General features: G+C 52.4%; 1 protein-coding gene and 1 long non-coding RNA gene across 3 annotated transcripts in view; one reads left to right on the top strand and one right to left on the bottom strand.

Annotated features, from left to right (window-relative positions):
• BRWD3 (bromodomain and WD repeat domain containing 3) overlaps nt 1-9,387 on the bottom strand; it is a 54,876-nt gene extending 45,489 nt beyond the window's left edge. Inside the window, exons 1-5 of one of the 2 annotated variants that reach the window (XM_050713431.1) lie at nt 9,337-9,387; nt 9,182-9,240; nt 9,002-9,031; nt 8,697-8,756; nt 896-1,046 (exon numbers count right to left, since the gene is read on the bottom strand). In XM_050713431.1, coding sequence (XP_050569388.1) covers nt 896-1,046; nt 8,697-8,756; nt 9,002-9,031; nt 9,182-9,240; nt 9,337-9,373 — 337 coding nt within the window. In that variant the 5' untranslated portion in view covers nt 9,374-9,387. The remainder of the gene's footprint in view (nt 1-895; nt 1,047-8,696; nt 8,757-9,001; nt 9,032-9,181; nt 9,241-9,336) is intronic. The other variant, XM_050713432.1, reaches the window with a different exon arrangement.
• On the top strand, nt 9,096-18,907 carry LOC118245617 (uncharacterized). Its single transcript, XR_004777903.2, has 3 exons — nt 9,096-9,229; nt 12,284-12,622; nt 15,465-18,907. It is a non-coding gene; the product is annotated as an uncharacterized LOC118245617 (long non-coding RNA).
• Nucleotides 18,908-19,791: the final 884 nt, after the last annotated feature.

Raw genomic sequence — 19,791 nt, 5'->3', positions numbered from 1 at the left:
TGCCCCGCTCCCAGGACGTTGCTCCTGCTGCCTCTTGTCACCTCCGGCACCCTGACCCTTCCACGAGCTAATTTAATTCACTACAATAGCAGTAATAAATTTTGCAACAGTTTAGCTCTCTGATTCAGCCCATCATAGGACCAGATAAGTTCTGGCTCCTACAGGGGAGAAGTGGCAGGGGCACGGAGCGAGGAGGGACGGGAGGAACCGCTCCTTTCACTAGCAGATGGCTCTCAGATCCACTTAGTTCTAACACAAAAGTCTGCTTTCAGGATCATTATCTCAAGCAGAGCGGTTTTTCAAAAGGACTGGCCTGGTGTTCTATTCATGAAGGGAACAGGGGCCTTCGGTCAAATTAACTTTAAGCAAGGACAAGCAGGAATTACCACCAGAGAACCGGTCTCACCTCCTCCCACCCCCTAAATGCTGCCCCAAATGCTACCCTATCCTTCAACCTGACGTACCCATCTGCACGGCCAGGGAGCCAAATAATGGAACGTATCAGCGTGAAAAACAGCCCAGCAAAACATTAACTCTGCTGGCTTGTTTTGGACACACACACACGCTCGTGCATATGAAGAAAATGGCTGTTTTTCAGCTGGATCGAATCTCTAATCCAGTTCATCACATCATTTACACAATCCCTGGCCCAACGTGCTGGGGAGGGCGGGGTGGGGAAGCAAGTGGCAAGATCAGGCAGCAAAAAGCAGGTATGTGCAACAGGACCGGCACCAGCTGTATTTTAGCAGGACTGCAACAGGAAAGCAGGAGCTGACAGGCAAATGAGATAAACCACGGTTCATGCAAACAAGCACAGATAGCGCGACATGACTTGAAACAAAAGGGGGTTACTCATCAAAACAAAACGCAGCCACGCATGCGTTGAAAATCTTACCTTTTGCTGCCCGTAACAGGGACTGCCGCCCAACGCCTAGCAAAGTCTGCACACCTAGGACGCTCTGGGGGATTTCCTTGTCTAAAAGTGGTCCAAGTCTCTCGCAGATCCGAAGAAGATAATCCGGAGGGATGTGTGCATTGACAGCCACCTAAACATACAAACGACACGGATGTGTGAAATTTGGTTTATTCTTGCTTCTGCTGGTATTTTCCTCCCAGTTCATACTCAAATATTAAAGTTAGTTGTTGAAATCAAGTCTAAAAAAAAAAAAAAGCGGTGAAAAAACTCTCCAAATTAATTATACCTAAGATGTCTTTCAAAGTGCCACAGAGTGCTGAAAAAGTCAGACTAGACAATCAAGGTAGTAATAGCCGGTCATAATTTAAGACAACCTTCAATAACAAACAAAAAATCCCCAGAACTCAGCATTCTCAGGGCAGTACTCTGATCTAACGAAGTATTGCCTGGGGACTTTTTCTGAAGTCTGTTTTACCCTTTAATGCCTTCTTTTCACATGCCGTATGCCTTGCTCAGCTGAAACGCCCTTGCCAGACAGTCACATCCCTGTACGCACAGGTACCGCCGCCTGAACACCCTAAACAGTATCCTTAGAGCGATTCCCGGTCCCCAGTTTTAGCAACTAGCAATAGGTATCCATAACACCCACACGTGTCAGCTTCCCAGTTGTCATCCCGAGAAAACATTCGTCCTTTTCCCCTTTAGACAAAGGCTGCTTTCTACAGACAGACAATAGTTTTTCCTGCCAGGCTGTTCAAACAGCAAACGAACCGTGCCTCGTTAACCAGAGCACCCCGCATCTGCCACTTCTACTAGCTGGCAGCAAAAACTCCGTGTCAGAGCCCACTGAGCTCCTTCAACGCAGGACACAGAGCCACGGCCATCTCCTTCACAAGGACCAACAGGAGCTCGGCTCTCAGGTACCCGCGAGTGAAGACTGAGAAAAAAAGTCTCATTTGAACCATTCATAACTGCTGTATCTGTCGCAGCGTTACAAGGAATATGACGGTACTAACCCAGCCTGTTGCTTTCCCAAGCCACAAGCTAATGCCAGGTAACACCAAATGCTACCTGATAGGGCCAGAACTGTGTTTGTTGTAAAGAAAAAGCAGGCGCGTGCCTGCGCGCACCCCCCTCTCCTACACGACCGCTTCGGACGCATCCAGTCGCATGCCAACAGAAGGGAAAGGTTTTCTGCCCGGTCCAGCAAAGCTGCCTGATTCACAAAAGGGTCAGAGCTGGTGGAAAGGAAGGAAGAGGAGCACCGCTTTGAACCGCACAGCGCCACCAGCCTGGCCCAGCTGTCCTGGTCACCTGCATCCCCGAGGGAACGCCAGCCGCCAGCACACCGGGGGAACAGCAACCAGCAGGAAGGAGGAAAAGGAAACTGCTTCATTCGGGGGTGCTGCCAAAACGCTGCTCACCGAGCCGTGCCATCACGCAGACGGTTGCTGCAGGCCGTTGGGAAATCCCTCGCTCCAGCCGGGCAGCAGCGGCGCTGCTACCGAGGGTGAGTCAGGTGTGTTAGAATGCAGTCACCTGCATCACAAACACCAAGCCGCAACGACGATTTTAACCAAAAAAAGCCAAGCCTTTCCTAATGGCACACGCGAGGCATCACTTAACTAAAACCAAACCGAACTCCTCGAGTCTGAATGGAAGCTCTTAGAGCAGCGGGTCGGGCTCCGCCGCGCTGCCTCTCGGTCGCTGCCGGGTAAAGCTCTGCAGGTCTGTAACAATCCACGGGGAAGCTGGGCTCCTCCAAAGCTCCGGGCTTGCTGGAAATGGAAGAATCGTACCTCTGCAGGAAAAGGTAAACCTGATAACTGCACTAACACAGTCCCATTCCGTGGATTTCCATGCAGTGAAACGAGGGATGAACACCCTATCCCACGAATGCTGTCCTGCAGCGACCAGTTCCTCCAGCCACTCTAACTTTCTTTCCCCAAAAAACCATACAGTTCCAAAACGATATCAGCACCTACCCGACTGACCAGCTGGTGACGCTCAGTATGGAAGCATGAGCTGTCTTTGGTCGTAAGGTGCATGATGTAACAGCAGGCGAAATGAGATGAAAGGATTACCCGAGCTTCTGTATTCACCTATCACTCCAGGCCATTTCTGAAATACTAGAAAGGTCTGAATGGCAGAAAACCACAAAACTTTGTTATCCCGTGCTAGCCTCCCTTCAGTATGTAAGGGAAGGATCTGAAACAAAGGCAATCCCAAAGAGAAAATCTGCAATTTACTCGATTCAGACTATGAAACGCTCTTTTACATCTGTGATAATCAGTAACGTGTTTCTCAGTCAACAACTGTCAATTGGAGCAATGATCCAAGCTCAGAAGATAAAAAGAAAAGCAGTAACCAATCCAGGAGCAGGGAAAACTTACATTTTACTTTTAGGGTAGAAAGAAACCACCACTAATACGCAATTTCAGAAGGCCCACACCATTCTCTCGGCGTACTGCGGGGAAACACCTCCCTTTTCGCCGAGGAACACGCCGGGTTTGAAGCATCGCCGCTATTCTGTGCCTAGCGCGAGGTGCTGAATTAAACCTGGCAGCAAACGCCCTGCTGCGGAGACGGGGCACGGCGCTACTCACGCGAAAGCACGAGTTGTTCAACAAGCAGCCCTGCCCGGCTCCGGGCACCTACTCAGGAGGGGAAAGACACTTCGCCGCACGAAGATCTCGACGTTCAGGCAGCTCTTTACAGAGCGGCCAAGGGAGCAGGCACCACCACATCGGCAGACCTGCCAACGCTCAGAGATCAGAGATGGATGCGCCAGGCTCGCCGAGCACGTGGCAGTTGGCTGCGGGTGCCTGGTGGCGATCCGTCTGGGCGACCCAGACGCGAAGCGGCTCAGGCTCCCAGACATCTGGCTGCTCGCTGCCCAGACCGGGAAAGTCGGCAAATCCAGCGTGGAGCCAGCGTTCAATCGGCACGAGGGAGCTGCCGAAGCAGCGAGATTTCAGCGCTCGCTTTTACTAGATCGCAAACTTTTCACGCGGCACACGTCGCCCAGACGACGCGCCTATCAACGTGACCGCTGGCTTTATTAACCAGCCCTGCTCATCAGACGAGCCACCTGCCAGCAGAACCATGCCTGGCTAAAGAAGAAAAGCTGCACGGCTCTTCTCTCCACCATTTACGTGTTTGCACGCAGCAGAGCAGCCCCAGGAAGCGGCCCCTGATCTGTACGGTCACGCCGCTGCTACGACCAAGCAGCTACACGGGCAGGCAGCACGAGCAGTCAGTTCTCCCGGAGATTTTTTTTCCATAGTAACTTCCAAATAAAATGCTTAAACTGCCGCCCCGAGCCAAACTAGCAATTCTATTTGCAGGTTCCCGAAAGAACTTGAAACAAATATTCCCCCTTCACCTCTGCAGGAGGTAGCCCTAAGTGGGTTTTCAGAATCTTTCCAAAACACGAGGCTGCAAACATATGACCGAGACAAATGAAGTCTCCCAGATCAGATTCTTGTTAAAAGGACGGAAAAAAGCAAAGCTTAACATCAGTCATAGCCACACCTTGTAGTCCAAACCCCACGAGGCAAAATTAAACGCCGGTAAGGATATTATCACCTCCCCAAGTGTATTAGCAACTATCTCCAGAATACTGAAAACTAGTTTAGAAAAAAATACTAGAAAATTAGAAAAAAAATAAGAACCAAACAAGTAATACAAGTCAAAAAACGTGTTAAACAAAGAGCTTTTAAAGTAACTTGGAAGAACTGAACAGGCTACGTGAGAGCCAGTCCCATAGACTGGGATAAACTGCAAAGAAAAGCATGTTCTGTTGCCTTACGATGGGAAAGATGGGTTAAAACGGCAGAGCACAAGAACGCCACAGCACCATGGGAGCAACTGCACAGGACGTAGATCTTACAGACCTAAAAACTTTCAAATTGGGTAGAGTGGATACGCCCTTGTGGAACCAGAACGCAGACAAGATGCTGCAGTGCCAAGCAGCAGCAAATAAAGCGCTGTTACTGAAGTCACGGCAGGGTTAGGGGAAAGTCGTGGCCGTAAACCCGCTGTTGGCACCACCACAACGTAACCTCAAAGCCTACTAAGAAAAGGCTCCTCACCGGCCAGCTAAGAAGACAGGCAAGAGGCTTGTTTGTTGCAGGGATCAACAAACCAAATCCCCTGGTATTAGCGTTGACAGTTTCTCCTCCCAGGAACGTTTCAATAAACAGGAAACAAACAAACAAACCAACAACCCTTCGCGATTTCTACTTGTAGGAAGATGCCCGTCTTCCCAGGGACTGGCACCGGGTAGCTCTGAAACATCTCTTTTGGGAAGCCCCGCGAAACACTGCTGCGAAGCTGGAGCTACATCCGATGGAAAAGCCGCTCGATGGAAGCAACCCCGAGAGCAAGGTGGACCTGCACGGGCTCCTTCGCAGCAGGGCCTCTGTGGGCAGGCAGCTGCGCAGCGGCAGCAGATTTGTAACCTCCGGACAGCCGTCCGACACTTGTCCCGTTTGCCAAAATACCGATCAGTTAGGAAATCAATCGACAAACGTATCAAAAAGCAGCAGAGGGGACCAAGAGAGCCGAGCGAGCAGGAAATTCCTCAAGACCTCAGATATGGAATCTCAGCAAAAGGAAGCTCCGACACGGGACTTGCACAAGATGTCAACAACATGCAAATACACACAAATTTAAAAAGCCATTATCCACTCAGCTTCCCTTGAGAGGCTGGCTTGGAACCACCACGCCACCAGCTGACATTTTCCTGAGGTGACAAAACCGTAACATCTCTCTGCTGCTAATGCTGGGATTGGCAATATCTATAAATAACAGCACCTCGGCCTCGTAGCTCGCTTTAAATCAGTGCAGGCGGACTAGGCAGAACCTCAAAGCCAAATCCCATAAGCTGTTCCACACCAGCCTCTCACGGATGCAAATTCTCCGCTCAAATACGGAGTCCAACAACAGCTGATTTTCTGCGTGTCCTGAAATCAGGCCTATCTTCAGCACGGAGAACAAAACGGACTCAGACAGAACAGACGGTCCTTCAGAAAGTTCTTGAAAGCCAGACGAGGGTCAGTCGCTTTTATCGGGAATAAACACAGATAATTTCGAGCAGCAGTCCAGGGGAGGCTGTTGTGATAATCTAAGGCAGCTCAGCTCGACTCGTCTGCCCAGCAGCTGGCTACACATTAAACTGCTGTGGTTAATTTAAAATAGGAGTACTAATCGCGTGCAAGTCTGACATACCTAAGACCTTCCTAATGAGGGCGAGGACTCTCCCCTTTACGAGCACGTTTCACGTCCCACGACCACCAGCAGTCAGTAACAAAGTGAAAAGCGCTTCAAGCGCGCAGACCTTTGGAGTACACCTGGGCGATTCCCTAGACAGGCAGCCACACGTTGCACATAAAAGCACTCCGAGGTGGAAATAAGCAGAAAGACAAAGGGAACCCAAACGCACAGCAAGCTCAGGTTCTCTGCACGCTTTTGCTCGCAGGACACAATTCTTACTGGTGTATCTTAGTGTTCTTTTGGCTTGCGGTACCTGACATTTAAAGTAAGAGAGCGAGTTCAAATAAAAAAGAAAAAAATCTCAACAGAGAAATCTCAGTTCTTGACCAAAAGCTTGAGGGATGGAGGAGTAAACATTTCCTAGACAAAAGCCGCCTGGTAGGCGATTTGGTTGTTACATCTTTATCGTTTCCAAAAGCCCTAAGAGCAGTACCAACATACTCAACAACAGGAGTATCAGCATAGCCCCCCAGAAATACCAACGCCAGCCTAAACAGCCAGACTGAGAATGGAAAACAAAGCTGAAACATCCGCAATTAGAACAATAAATCCTTTGTCAGATCTGCAGGAGCAGAATATCGGGCAAACAATCAAACAAGAAATCTGACTTGTCTGGGTTTGTAAACCCCCATGCAATTATCTCAGGCCCGCCTGCCCAGCACAGTTGCAACACTCGGCAAAGACTGGAACTGAATTTGTTTGCCTGCTTCTAGGTAGTCAAACAGGAGAAATGGGTAGAAAAAAGCTTCATCCCCAAATGCTAGCGTCAGTAATTATATTTTTTGTTCACTGAGTGAGTGAGATAATTAAAACGAAGCTCAGAGTTATTCATTCTTCACAGCCCAGGCCTTGTCCTAAACATTACACCCATACATCTAGCTAGCACTGAAATCAAGCAGCTTAGGGTTAATATACGATCATGTGCATTCAAAGGTCCAAATTCCAAATACATCAAGCCCAAAGAAAAGGGAGGAAAAGGCTTTCCTTCAACATCCTTGACAGCAAAAGCTTCTGTCTGAGGATTAATAGAAGGAAGCTCGGTCCATCCCACCTAGCATCTACACCAGTCTTGCTGCAAGGACTCACGTAACGGTCCCGTCCCTTGCCGTAAGTCTTGTTAACAGTTAAACCAAACTAGAAAAGAGGCGCTCAGAAAGGATCATTGTCGATTAGCTTTAGACAGAAGCAAAAACCTCACTGTGAATTTTGATAATGCTGTATACCGAGAAGCAACTTCCCATGAATCCCAAGCCTCACCTCACGCCTGTGTGCTCCCTGCTTCTGAAATTTTACAGAGAAGTACGTGGCTGCAGCAAGGACACCTCGCACGCCAGAAGAGCTCTGAGGGCTTCCCTAGCCACGCCCCACGGAACGAGAGGAAAAAACGCCGACGCAACGCAACTGATGAAGCAAAACCGGTGTGCCTGAAAGCAGAGCTCCTGCTGCCACTGCCAGCGGCCCGCACAGGCACCGGGTGCAGGCAGACGCTAAGGCTGAAACAGCCTGCGTGTCGTTGGGTCGCGGGGTCTCTAGGAGAAACGTACAGCGTGAGCAGGTGTTGAACGCGGTACTTACTCCCTTGCCGTTTGCTCACGGAGCGCTGGCGCTACCCGCACGAGGGACGGTGAGGCACCGCGTTCGCACGGCGTTCGCCTTACGTTCTCGGCGTGCTTTGGGAAGGGACGGCAGCAGTGCAAGGGGCTCATCTCCAGCCTGCGCCCGAGCGTCTCTAACACCGCTGAAGGGGGCAACGGCCCCCGAGCAGGCTGCGGGGCAGTGCCAGCACCTCTCACACCAGGACCCGCAGCCTGCGGGCGGGAGAGGCCGGGAGCAAACCCCCAGCTCCCCGGTGAGGCGACGCCGGGACGGGCTGGGCACGGCTCCGCCGGGCTTTTCCCACGTTTTTGGCTTTTTCTCCACATTTTCCACGCAGGGCCCGGCGCAGGCCGCGACCACGGGCCTGGCACCGGCGGCTGTGCCCGGGCCGGGCCCCGCAGTGCCCGCAAGGCCCGGCTGGAGGCGGCACCCCCGGGTCACCCCCGGCCCCCCCCGGCCCGGCCCGGCCCAGCCCCGCCGCAGCCCCGCGCCGCCGGCCCGGCCTCACCCCCCCCGCCCTCCCCAACCAGTTCCTCCGCGGCCCCGCAACCAATCAGCCGCGTCGTTACATCGCCGCCAGCCCCGCTCCGGCTTGTAAGGCGCGGCGCCATTCGCCGGGCAGGGCTCCGGTACGTGCCCTCAGATAACCCGCCCGGCCCCACAATAGCGCAGCGCGGGCAGCCCCGGCCCCGGTTCCCCCCCCCCCGCCGCCCCCCGTTACCCCCTCCCCGTACACTCGCACACGCCCGCCCCGGCCCCGTTCCCCGCCGTGCCCCCGGCCCGGTGGAGCCGCGGCCCCGTGAGGTGCAGAGCGGCGGGGCTGGGGGGGTCCCGGTGAGGGTCCGGGGTGAGGGCGAGGGGCGCGGAGCCGGTAGCGGGGGGGGGAGTTTAGGGGCTGTGGGCTCACCAGGTCCTCGAAGCTCCGCCGGTGCTCCTTGCCCTGCCAGTCCAGGCGCCGGGGAATCAGCTGCGGGGTGAGACGGGGAGGGACGGGGGCGGAGGTCAGACCCCTCCCGGGGGGGGGCCAGCTCCGAGCCCCCGGCCCCCGGCCCGGGCGGCCCCCCAAGGCCCGGCCCAGCCGGCCGTGACCCCCCCCGCCCCCCCCAGCACGGGCACCGTGCCGCCCGCCGGGCCCCGCGGCCGGGCTGCCCCGGGCTGTGCCGTGCCGGGCTGTGCCGTGCCGGGGCAGCGCAGCCCCCGGCTGCCCCTTACCTGGTGCTCCTCCAGCTCCTCCACCAGCACCTGCGGAGACACGCAGCGGCACACAAAGGGCGTGAGGCCGGCGCCCGCAACGCCGCGGCTCCCCCCCGGCCCGCCCGCCGCCCTCCTGCCCCGTCCCGTCCCGTCCCGTCCCGTCCCGTCCCCGCCCGGCCCGGCCGCAGCCGCGCTCACCTGGGCGGATTTCTTGCAGGGCCCGGACTGCAGGAACCTGGCGATCAGGTAGTAGAGCTCTGCGGGGGGGGGGGGGGAGGAGGAAGGGGGGAGAAGGGGACGCGGTTACAAAGCGGCCGGGCGGCCGCCGAGCCCCCGCCGCCAGCGCTACCCACCGGCTTCCAGCTGCGTCGGGGCGGCCGCTGCCGCCATCCTCCGACGGAGGAGGCCCCGGGGGGGGGGGGGGGGCGGGGGCGGCGGGCGGCGTCCCGCGGAGTCGCCGCTCCTACAGCGGCCGAGCCCCCGCGGCCGAGCCCCGGTGCGTGTTCGAGCCGCTCGCCCCGCCGCGGCTCCCCGCCGGCTTCATGGCATCGCCGCCGGCCCCGCGGCTCTCCCGGCCCGCAGCGGGCAGCGCCGAGCGGCCTGCAGGGCGCCCCGCCCGCCGCACGGGGGAGCTGCCGGGAGCCTCCCCGCAGCCGGGGAGCGCCGCGCCGGAAGGGCCGGGCAGGGCCGGGCCGGACCCGGGGAGGGAGCGGGGCGAGGCAGGGGCCCGGTGGGGGAGGCCCGGACGCCGCCTGGTTCCGCCCCGCCGCCCTCGGGCCTCCCCGCCGGGCCTAGGCCGCGCCCCGGGCCTCCCCGCACGGGCCCGGCCCGGAACGAGAGCCCCCGGGCTGCCCCGGAACGGAAAGCCCGCGGGCAGCCGGGGCGCGCGTTGGGCTGTCGGTGCGAGGCACCGGGGGGCTGCGGCTGGCGGGGAGCGGGCCCCAGCCCCCGGCACCTCGGGCTGCCCTGTGGGAAGCCCCGGCTGCAGCGGAAAGGACCGGGGAGGCGTTGGACTGGTACTGGGTGCGCGGCGTGTGGCGGCGCGCCACAACTGAAGCAAATAACCTTCCCGAGTTAGGCTCGCGAAGTTGTTTCCTCTGAAGTCGTTTTTCTCCCTTTCGTCCGCCGTAAACGCAGGAGCGCTCAAGAGGGAACGTTGGAGGACAGCCCCCCCCCCCCCCCCCCCGCAAGTGCTCCTGTGCACCTGGCACAAACCAAAGGGGAGCTCCTCCAACAAACGCAAAGGTGCTGGAGACAAATTGATGCGTTGCGGGTGCCCAGGGATTGCCCTTCTGTGCCTGACTGGACCGTAAATAGGAACTTCTAGCCATCGGTACGTGGCGCCTGCTGTTATCAGGGCGTCATCGCCTCAGCACGCAAAGTCAGGGATAAACACCCAGAGGACGCAGCCCTGCCAAGGTTACAGGACATGGGGTGGCTTTAGGAGCCAAATCACAATTGTTTCCTCCCCCTGTCCAGGAAATAAAGACATGGCTGGTGTGGCGCGTGCTCTCTCCAAAGAAAAAAAAGGTGCAATATTGATCCCTGTAGATATTCCTAAGGGAGACAAGTTACTTTTCCATGGGAAGCATCCTGTCAAAACTTCAGAAATCTATTCCACTTCAGAGATAAGCTGCTAAAACACTAAGTGAATGGACAGCGTTTCTTAACGTCAAATTGGTTTTTGCTGCCATAAAGACCTGGCATTCAACGTTAGAGTTTCCTGATCCTTGGCAGTGTAACAATCATTGTCATAACTGAAAAAATAAATAAAAAAGACAACTCATCTTCATGCTTTGAATACCAAGAGCTGAATCATAGCAAATCAATGCAGTTGAAACATTAAGAATAAATTCATTTTTGCATATATTTATAGCCTATATGCATGACTAGGCTTTCTGTGAAGTGCTGTTTCAGAGTTCTTCCTGCTATTACCGAGAGGACAGTCCTTCCTGCTGGCAGCCGGCTCAGGATGTTTCAAGGCACCAGACCAAGTGCCAGGAGCCCTCTCGAGAACGAGTCAGGTGTTTGACATTCAGCTGCTCTGCATCATTCGCCTGCACCTTAATACGGGTGTGGAAATTGCAGCAGGAGCTCAGATTAACTGGATGATGCATAGACCTTGTTTTCTTCATCCTCTGAAGTTCTCAAGTTGCTAATGAGAGTTTAAATAGCCAGAAAAAGAAGGAAAGAAAGAAGGAGAGAGAGCCTCCCTGCTTATCGTCGTAGCTCTTGGAATCTTTTTTAAAGGCAGATTCATGATTGTCACTTAAAGAGATGTGAGGTGCCACCTCACCAAGCTGCAAACCTCAGTTCTGGGGGCTTTTTGGTAGTAACAACGCTTCCAGCGTTAGACGGGAGGCTTTGAAGTGTGCCCTGCAGTTCCTGTGAGAGTTACAGTGTAAAACAGCAGTTCTGGAAACATTGCCAGGGAGGAAAAGAACCCTCCCATGTTCCGTATCTGTAGAGGTAACGTTTCTCCCTCCTATCTGATGACTGCAAGCTCATCTTGCTTTGTGTGCCAGGAATGCAAAGGAAAAACACAGAAAACGTAGTGTGCCCTGAAAGTCCATTTCAGTCTTTCTGAGCTAAGTGTCGTTCTACATCAAGAGGAAACGCAGCACCATGAATACTCCATAGCACCCCCTCCTAGTGTGCTCCGGTGGTAACAGTTACCTAAGGTATTTCTTTATGAACGGGCGAGTTTATTTGGCACCTTACTGAGCCTCTCTCCTCGCAATTTGCTGTTATTTAAGCTCGGAGGCAGCAGCAAATAAAGCCGTACCACCGCAACGGGCCCGATTATTCTTTTAGGGCCGTCTAGAGCCAATGGGAACTTCTACAGTAAATAAAACGGGCTCTCAAGTTGAAAGCCTATGATAGAAAACATTCCCGAAGTAAGCTTGTCTGTCCCTTGGGTCCTTCCCACACTTCAAACCAGAAGTCTTGCTGTTGGCCGAGGTGCGTTTACATCTGGGACTCAGAGGTGCTCCGTGGTGCAAGCGCTGCGCTTCGTGCATCAACAGGAAGGGCGCGCGTTAGTAATCCCGCAGCTATGTGGTAGGTATTCGTTGCCGGGTACGGGTGCGCACACCAGCAGCCTGCATTCAGGCCAAGTCCCAACAGCACGTTAGTCATGCCCGCAGCAGCCGTTGTGCAACGCCTCCTTCGGCCAGGCTCCTTCCCAGCGATTCCGGCTGTGCTTTACGGCTCTGCAGTGACCTCCATCCTCTTTGCTGGTCCTGCGGCACCACGGCTTCGTGGTGTTAACGTTCTCCCCGTTGCTTTCTTATTCCCTAGGGTTGCTGTGAGCTCTGTGACAGGTAACTCTTCCCGCTTCTCCTGGGCTCTTCCCTCAAGGAGTCATCTTTCTGGTGAGCAGTGCCCAGCTCCGAGCGTAGCCTTCGTTCCCTGGGAGCTCCACTTCCACAGCACACTGCGGATCTCCGTGACTCATCTCTTTCTGGAGCCGCTGCGTCCGAGAGGCAGCGTGCCGGGGAGTGATAGTAAATCTCCTCCTGAAAGCCAGATTTTACGCTAGTGCTTATTCATGTTTCTCCAGAGCAGAATGCTGTTACGTGAATGCCAACAGCAGCGCTGAGTGCTGGGGAGGAGCATACCGACGCGATGCTCTTGCAGGTGAACCACAGAGGTATCCAAAACCAGAGACGCTTTAGGGAAGAAGCAGGATTGTAACAATTTCTTTCCATGCTTCCTCTTTTATTTATTTATTTATTTTATTTATTTATTTTCCTGGGAAAAAAAATAAAAAGGAAAGCCTTTGAAGGATTTTGAGAGTGGAAACCTTTAGATAAACCCTCAGTTCAGACACTGTCCCACAGAGTAAAAGCAATCCCGCGCTGCCATGGCCAAACTTGTCAAACATTGCAGGGCTAGCTGCCTCTCTCCCGTGTCTCCTGGCAAGACAGGGCGTAGATTACCACAAACTGGTATCTGCAGAAAGCCTGAAGGATGGACAACAAGTGCTGGATGTGTACTGGGAGAGTATCATGGAGACTATCACTGTGAAAGAGATTGTGCTGAGGTTCAAGGTGTGGGTCATAAGTTAATTTGGTTTAGGAGATTTTCATTTCACGCATGCAGCTGCCTATTTCATACTTTCACAGCCTCACTTAGCTCTGCCTTTCTGCCTTCTTACTGACATTTCTTGTTACTAGCGAGGACCCTGGTTCCCCAGCATAGCATCTCTCTATATGCTCCACGTGAAGGTTACAGATTCAAGATGTTTATGCCTTTTGATTAATGTACCCTTCTTTAGCTGAAACGAGACATCTCCCTTTATTTTCCAACACTCTCCATTAAATGAGTTTACAGCACAGTCGGCTCACAGTGCTTCGCTGGGCTGTTTCATGGAATTATGGAATAATTTAGGTTGGAGGAGACCTCGAAGGTCATCCACTCGCCCTCCTGCGCAGAGCAGCTCTGATCCTATCGGCTGCTCAGGGCCTTGCCCAAGGAGGGAGGATTGCACAACCTGCCCGGGCAACCCAGCCAGTTCCAGTCCCAGTCTTTGGCCACCCTCACGCTGCAAAATCATTTCCTTATCTGAATTTCCCATGCTCCAGCTTGGCTCTGTTGCCTCTCATCTTAACGCTGTAGTTGCGAGTAAACGCAAGTAAACAGAGTTTAGCTCTCTTTAATTTAACCACTAAATTAAGTTATCTTCCCCTTGGTCGGCTTGTAGCACCAAGTGAGTGAGTCTTTCTTTTATTTATCGTTATCCTTCCCTGATGAGTCAAAGCCAGCCTGCTGCTTTATAGCCTCGACACGGTGTAAAAACGTACCTGGTGCAGTTTTGCCCAAACCGGACAGAAATGCAGCGTGGCTGCAGATCAGAGAGGGCAGCTGAGATCAGAGTCACGCAGGTGTGCTGGGTCGTACCCGGACTGAACCTGTCCTCTTCAGTAAACGTGGATGGGGATGCGTGTGGCTGAACCCATTTGGATTTAAGGGCTGCGGGAAGTTAAACATTTGGGGCTTTTTTTGAGTATTTTTTGCCCAACTTTTTGGTATGCATTCTGTTCCTCTAGGGCCTTTCATGTGCAGCCAGGTGGGACACAAGGACACCAATTGTTCCAGAGATGAAATCCGAGGTTTTCTGTAACTGATAGGAAAATAACTGCTGGTTAGAAGCAATTTAAGAGTCGGTGCTTTGAACTCCCCAGTGGTGACGACATACAGGCATTGAAAAGTCAAGATTTACTTTAAGGCGATCTCCAAATGCAATAACCTCAAAATTAAATTTTGGCATCATAGTTTGTTTATTCTAAGGAAATACAGGGTGCAAAATAATTACCAAAATAGACACATTTGCTTGAGTGCAGAGGTGCTGTGTGCCAGTCACCACCCTGTCTTGCTGGAGAAACCTCCAAATGTCCACACCTGCGTACAGTTTTTCGCCCGACTACAGCTGTTAAATAATACCTAAATACCGGTTACGTATTATATAAGATCTGCTCTAGGATATTTTTTTTTTCTATTTTTAAATATTCCAGTTTTTGCATCATCCCAGCGTGCCCTCTAGGTGGTGCTCCGCACCAAGAGGCGCCTCCGCCACCATCCCAGGCGAAGGGCTGTGGAGGACCAGCCAGGACGACGCTCCTTTGTTTCTAAATTCTGCCTTAAAACAGTTCCTCCGAGCTCACGGGTCACTCGTTCCTCATGGTGTAAATGTGCTGGTTCTGCCGCTCGCAAATCTGAAATCCCCTTCGCCAGACCCCAAAATGCCACCTGCCTGGAGGGGTCTCCTCTGTCGCCCTGCGAGCGACCCGTAGCTCAGATTTCTTACGGCAGCCATTAGCTGGCGTTGGCTGCTGATCTGCCAGGCGGTATGTACATCCCTGCTGCGGTTGCGGTGACTTCGATTTGCCTAGTTTCCCAGGAAATTCACCCTCTCTCAATGTTACGTAAACACTGTTGCCTTTATTTTACGTACAAATAAATGTAAAATTGCGAATGTGGATGGAACGCGTGTGAAAAGGGGCGACAGCCGCCCGTGTAGCTCTGTGCTGCGTAAACAGAAGGGCAGGTAAATAACGCCAGCACCCCGGTCAAATCTGCCGGGGCACCACTGGATCTCAACCTTAAACCCGAAAGTGCCTGGAACTCGGCAAGTTTTCTTAGCCGGAAAATTACTAATAGTTCTAAGCGACAACGTAGCTTCCGTCACCGCTGTTATTGCAATTGCAGTCGTCTACACCCGTGTCTGAGGGCCTGATTCTGACCCTCTTTTGCCAGGAGCTCGGGTTTGACTCAAGCCCGTGGTGCCCAGCGCTCCAGCTGCTCAGCGCCGTCCTTCTCATGCAAATGGCTACTGCCCTGCTCGCTTCTGGGGGCGAGCGCTGCACAAAGGGCTCTCCCCCAGAAATGCTGCCCCGCGTTTCCTGCCTAACTCACCAAATCCAAATCCCGCTGGATATTTTTTAAAGAATTCTTTTTTTCTTTTTTCTTTTTTTTTCAGGGCCTGATCCTGCATTTTCGGCTTTTCCTGCAAGCGCCGAGGAGCGGAGGCACTCCATAGCTTTGCAGTCTGGGCACACGGCGTCTGCCTGTGCGGCTGGGGATTCATCACGGCTGTCCCCGCGTAGCTGGGTATGCAAATGGCACTGTCACTCCGTCAGCCAGGCAGATAACTTACATAGAACGATGCCTCCATGTACCCCGTCCCCTTTCTCTGCTAAGTTGTCAGGATGTTTGTGTTTTAATGCTGTTTCTCAGTTTTACAGAAGTAATAGGTATTTTTGTGAGGGGGTCAACAAAGTTCGTAAGAGTTTTTAAAAGTGCTGGGGTTTTATATTGAAAAAAAAGAAGTATAAAGTCTTTGAATCGTTTTTTATCTATTTATTGACATCCATAAGATGTAAACATTGTAAATAAGGTCATTAATACCTTTATAATAGAGTCGTGTAACAAATAGAAATTAAATATAAATTACCGCATGAGGTGACGAATTAGAAAGCTGTCTTGTACAAGTTTGCCCACAGGAGTCTGAGTTTATAAAAAAATTTCAGAGTCACCAGTAAAACTAATGCTGCAGCCTGATGAGGAGGAAAATGAAATGGGTTCTGTGAGTCACTTAATAGCACCAACACGATGAAACCCAAACCAAATTAAATATTTGGGGGTGCAGAGGGAGGAAGGCAAGGGGGGTACCCGCTCTCCTAACCACTTGCCATCGGCCACACGTGAATGAAACAGAGAGGATCCACGGCACCCTCCGTCCTGGCTGTGTGTCAGCGGGGTCCAGTGCAGGTGCCCAGGGTAAGCTCCCAAACTGGGTTGTGCCTGGCTTCAGGAAGTGCTTCCTTGGGGTGCTTCAGCTCTGTACCCCATAACTTCCTTCAGCGCCTCCTGGAGTCTGTGCAGCCAGGAGCAGCCGTTCCCCCTTCACCGTGCTGTTCAGGCACCTGGACCACGTTCCCTTTCAGGCTGCTCTTCCAAATAAGAAAGTCCTACCCTATTTAACCCCACCCCATAAGGCAGCTCTCACAAAGCACTGCTCCCTCCCGTTGTCTGTCCCCACCTTTTCTAGTGCCGTTGAGACCATTTGGAGATGAGAGGTCCGAAGCTGCACCAAGTGTCGAGGCGGGTATACCACAGGGCCGTATGCTGGCACAACAACGCTTGTTTTTATTTGTTCTCCATTTCCTCCCTAATAATTCTTTATGGTCTGTTTGCCTTTGACTGCCTCTGAGCGCTGTGCATAGCGCTATGAAAATGTCAGCGCAGCGATGCCAAGATCTCCTCACTGAGTTGTGCTAGGTCAGAGCCCATTTCTGCATCTTTGTAGTTAAGGGTCCCACCCTCCCACTGGCATTATTTTGCATTTATCACAGCTCAGTTTCATTTCTCCTTCTATTCCCTTAATATCAAGCCTGATCTAGACGATGGGCTGCAAACCAGAGTTAAACGGCCAGATCTAAATCTGTATTTGAGTGCTTCTCTAGAGCTCTTGGTAAGTGCTACTCCATACTGGAATTTTGTTGCCCTTGATTTTATTTATTCCGCTTAAAGCCTTGTCTACGGATCTTCAGTTTGAGGCATTTTCTCCATCTTACCCCTTGTAAAGAAAGGCTTTGACATGGAAACCGCCATCAATTCCTCTGCAGAAAACAGCGACCTGCGTGTTTCACTCAGATCTTGAACTTCCATCGTTTAGTGGATGTGTACGGTCTCCAACAGCCTTCCAGCTTCTGAACTTTGGTAACATTTTTTTTTTTTTGCCTTAAACAATTAGGGCTTTAGATACAGCTTGCTAGAATCTCTGTTTTCTCTGCCATCTCCGTCTGAAGACGACTCAGTTACGGGAGCTCCCTTAAAGCTTTTCTTGATAGAAAAGAATAATTTAATTTAATCTCTGGTAAAGTGCTTTTCAACACCTGCAAGTACTTACCCTTTTGGCTGTTCCCTTTCCTCTCCTCTACACCAGTAAAGAAAGCCTTTCTTTAGGGTTTATGAAGTCCCTGAGTTTCGTATGGCTGAGTGATGCTCTAGATGAAAACTAACATGGAAAGCCAGCGTACGTGAGGTGAAGATGCAAAAGGCAAATTGGAGCCTTAAAGACAGAATTCCAGCCACCAGTCTTTACTTTCACAAGGTGTTGTTGCATTCTTACTGTTGCATAATAATAAGCATAGAAGACAAGTGCACAGACTGTGTAGGCGAAAAAAAAAGCATCTTTTTATTCTCCGCATTCCTGGGCAGTTCCTTAAGCCTAACGGAGTCCTGCCATGTTCCTGTTGAGGGTCTCCTCTGCTCTCTGGGATGTCCCTGTGGACACCCTGCTTTCTTCTGTTCCTCTGGCAGTCCGGCAGCTCTTTCGGGCCTTGACCTCTCCTACAAATCCTCCTTCCCACTTGGCTTTGGTGCTGCTGCGTATCAGCTGTACCAGCCCCTCACCTTGTACTTGCGCTGCGTCTCCCTGCTGCAGCCCTTCCTGAGATGCTTCCAGGATGGCCAAGGAACATTTACCCACGTACCCCCAAAAGGGGCATTGAGAAATCCCATGGGTGGCAGTGCCAGCCTCCTGGTGGGGGTTTATTCACTAATCCCTGAACGCAGCTGGATCAAACGTCAGGCTGGAGCGAACATCAGAGTGCTGGGAGCTGAGCAAGGGCAAAGGAATTTAGGCAGAACAGAGGCTCGTGAGATGCTTTGAGAAAGTCTGGGCTTGTGTTTCTTACCAACACTCCCTCCCTGTTGGGAGAGGAAAGCAACAGGAGAAAAGCCCCAGCTGGAACTTTCGCCTTGCAGCAGTTTCACCCAGTCCGTCCGGAGAGCAAACAGCCCGAGGCACAGTCGTGGTGCGGGAGCTACGGGGACCCATCCTGCTGCATCCGCGCCATCCCGGTGGGGACGCAGGAGCTGGGGAAGGAGAACCCTTCCCAGCCAGGGAACTTTCCTTGTGCCCCTCAGCCCCCGCCTCACCGCGGCCGTCCAGCTCAAAATGAGGTTTTTGGCAGAGCGAGAAAAGCTCCTGTGTAAGGTTTGATATTCCTGTTAAGGTTTAGTATTCCTTTCGGCAATTTGCACACAGACTCCGAGCTACCTCCTCCATGAATCGCTGCCGCGGCCCCGAGATCCACAGAGCCACATCTGGGGTGACGGAGTTTGTTGGATTTGACAATGTGAGTGTAATGAATAGGCTGCTTAGCACTGCAAGCCATTTCCCTCCGATGGCTGCGAAATAAATGATGGGACATTTTCCAGTGCAGCGCCGCAACCACCCAAAATACCACTATAAAATTCACAGGCACAAAATAGAGTGACTGCATTAAGCAAGGCTTAGGGGGATTATCGAATTAAATTGGTTGCCCCCTCCACCCTTCCCCCCGTCAAAGATATTAGGAATCTGAATACAAAAAAGAGCATTAAAACAACACGATGGGCTTTGCCAAAACCTATAAAAGCAGAGAAACTCATTGTTAAGGCCGTCGCTTTCTTCCAGGCCTCTATTGTGTTTGGGCACAGCGTTTCGCTTCATATGGTTTTCAGTCGGGGAACTGGAGAGCTGCGCGTGGGTAATCTGCTGAACCGCAGCAGCAGCAGCAGCAGCGCCTCTAACGCCACCGTAATGGCTCTGCCGGTGTAATTCCCCCCGCAGAAAGCAAATGTCACCTAACGGCGTGCACTCAGGGCCGTTACCTCGATACCTCCGCCACCAAATCGCGCCGCCCGACTCGGGCACCCGTTGTTTGCTGCCCGCTCTTCCTGCCTGCGCAGTTTTTCCCGGGGGAGCGGCGTCGCCAGCATCCCGCTCGTTTCAGTGAGAGTTTGTGTAATGACAGCTCTGCAGCCAGGCAGCTTTAATCTCCGCTGGGTTTAGCCAGCTGCCTGCATCTCAGGAAGGCTTGCGCGGGTCTCGGGTCTCCTACGTGCACGCAGCCTTGACGCGTTAATCTCAACGTGGTTTATTCAAAATGTAAAACAAACAAGCAAAAAAGCAAACAAACAAGAAAAAAAAAAATGATTTCCTTGGCCGGCTTTTGGCTGTGCAGTGGAACCGCTGCCCAGGCAGTCAGACACATACGTGGTATGGCACCCACGTAAGAGGTTTTAAGCTTGTACGTGGCACACTGTGCCTGCTTTAATTAAGAGAACTATAGCAAAAAAAAAAAAAAAAAGGCATTTTGGATTTAACTTTAAATATTTTAATATCTTAATGATGTGACTAGTTTAAATATTTAATATGTAAATATTTAGGGTTAAATATTAATTTCCAGTACATTCACAGAACACGTTTCACCCAATGACCGCAGAACTGTTTCCGTACCAGGGAATCCCTTTTC

This window comes from Cygnus atratus, chromosome 13 (genome assembly GCF_013377495.2).
Source record: "Cygnus atratus isolate AKBS03 ecotype Queensland, Australia chromosome 13, CAtr_DNAZoo_HiC_assembly, whole genome shotgun sequence".
Taxonomy (NCBI): Eukaryota; Metazoa; Chordata; class Aves; order Anseriformes; family Anatidae; genus Cygnus; species Cygnus atratus.
The sequence above is the reverse complement of the archived record's forward strand: the minus strand, read 5'-3'. Positions and strand labels throughout refer to the sequence as shown.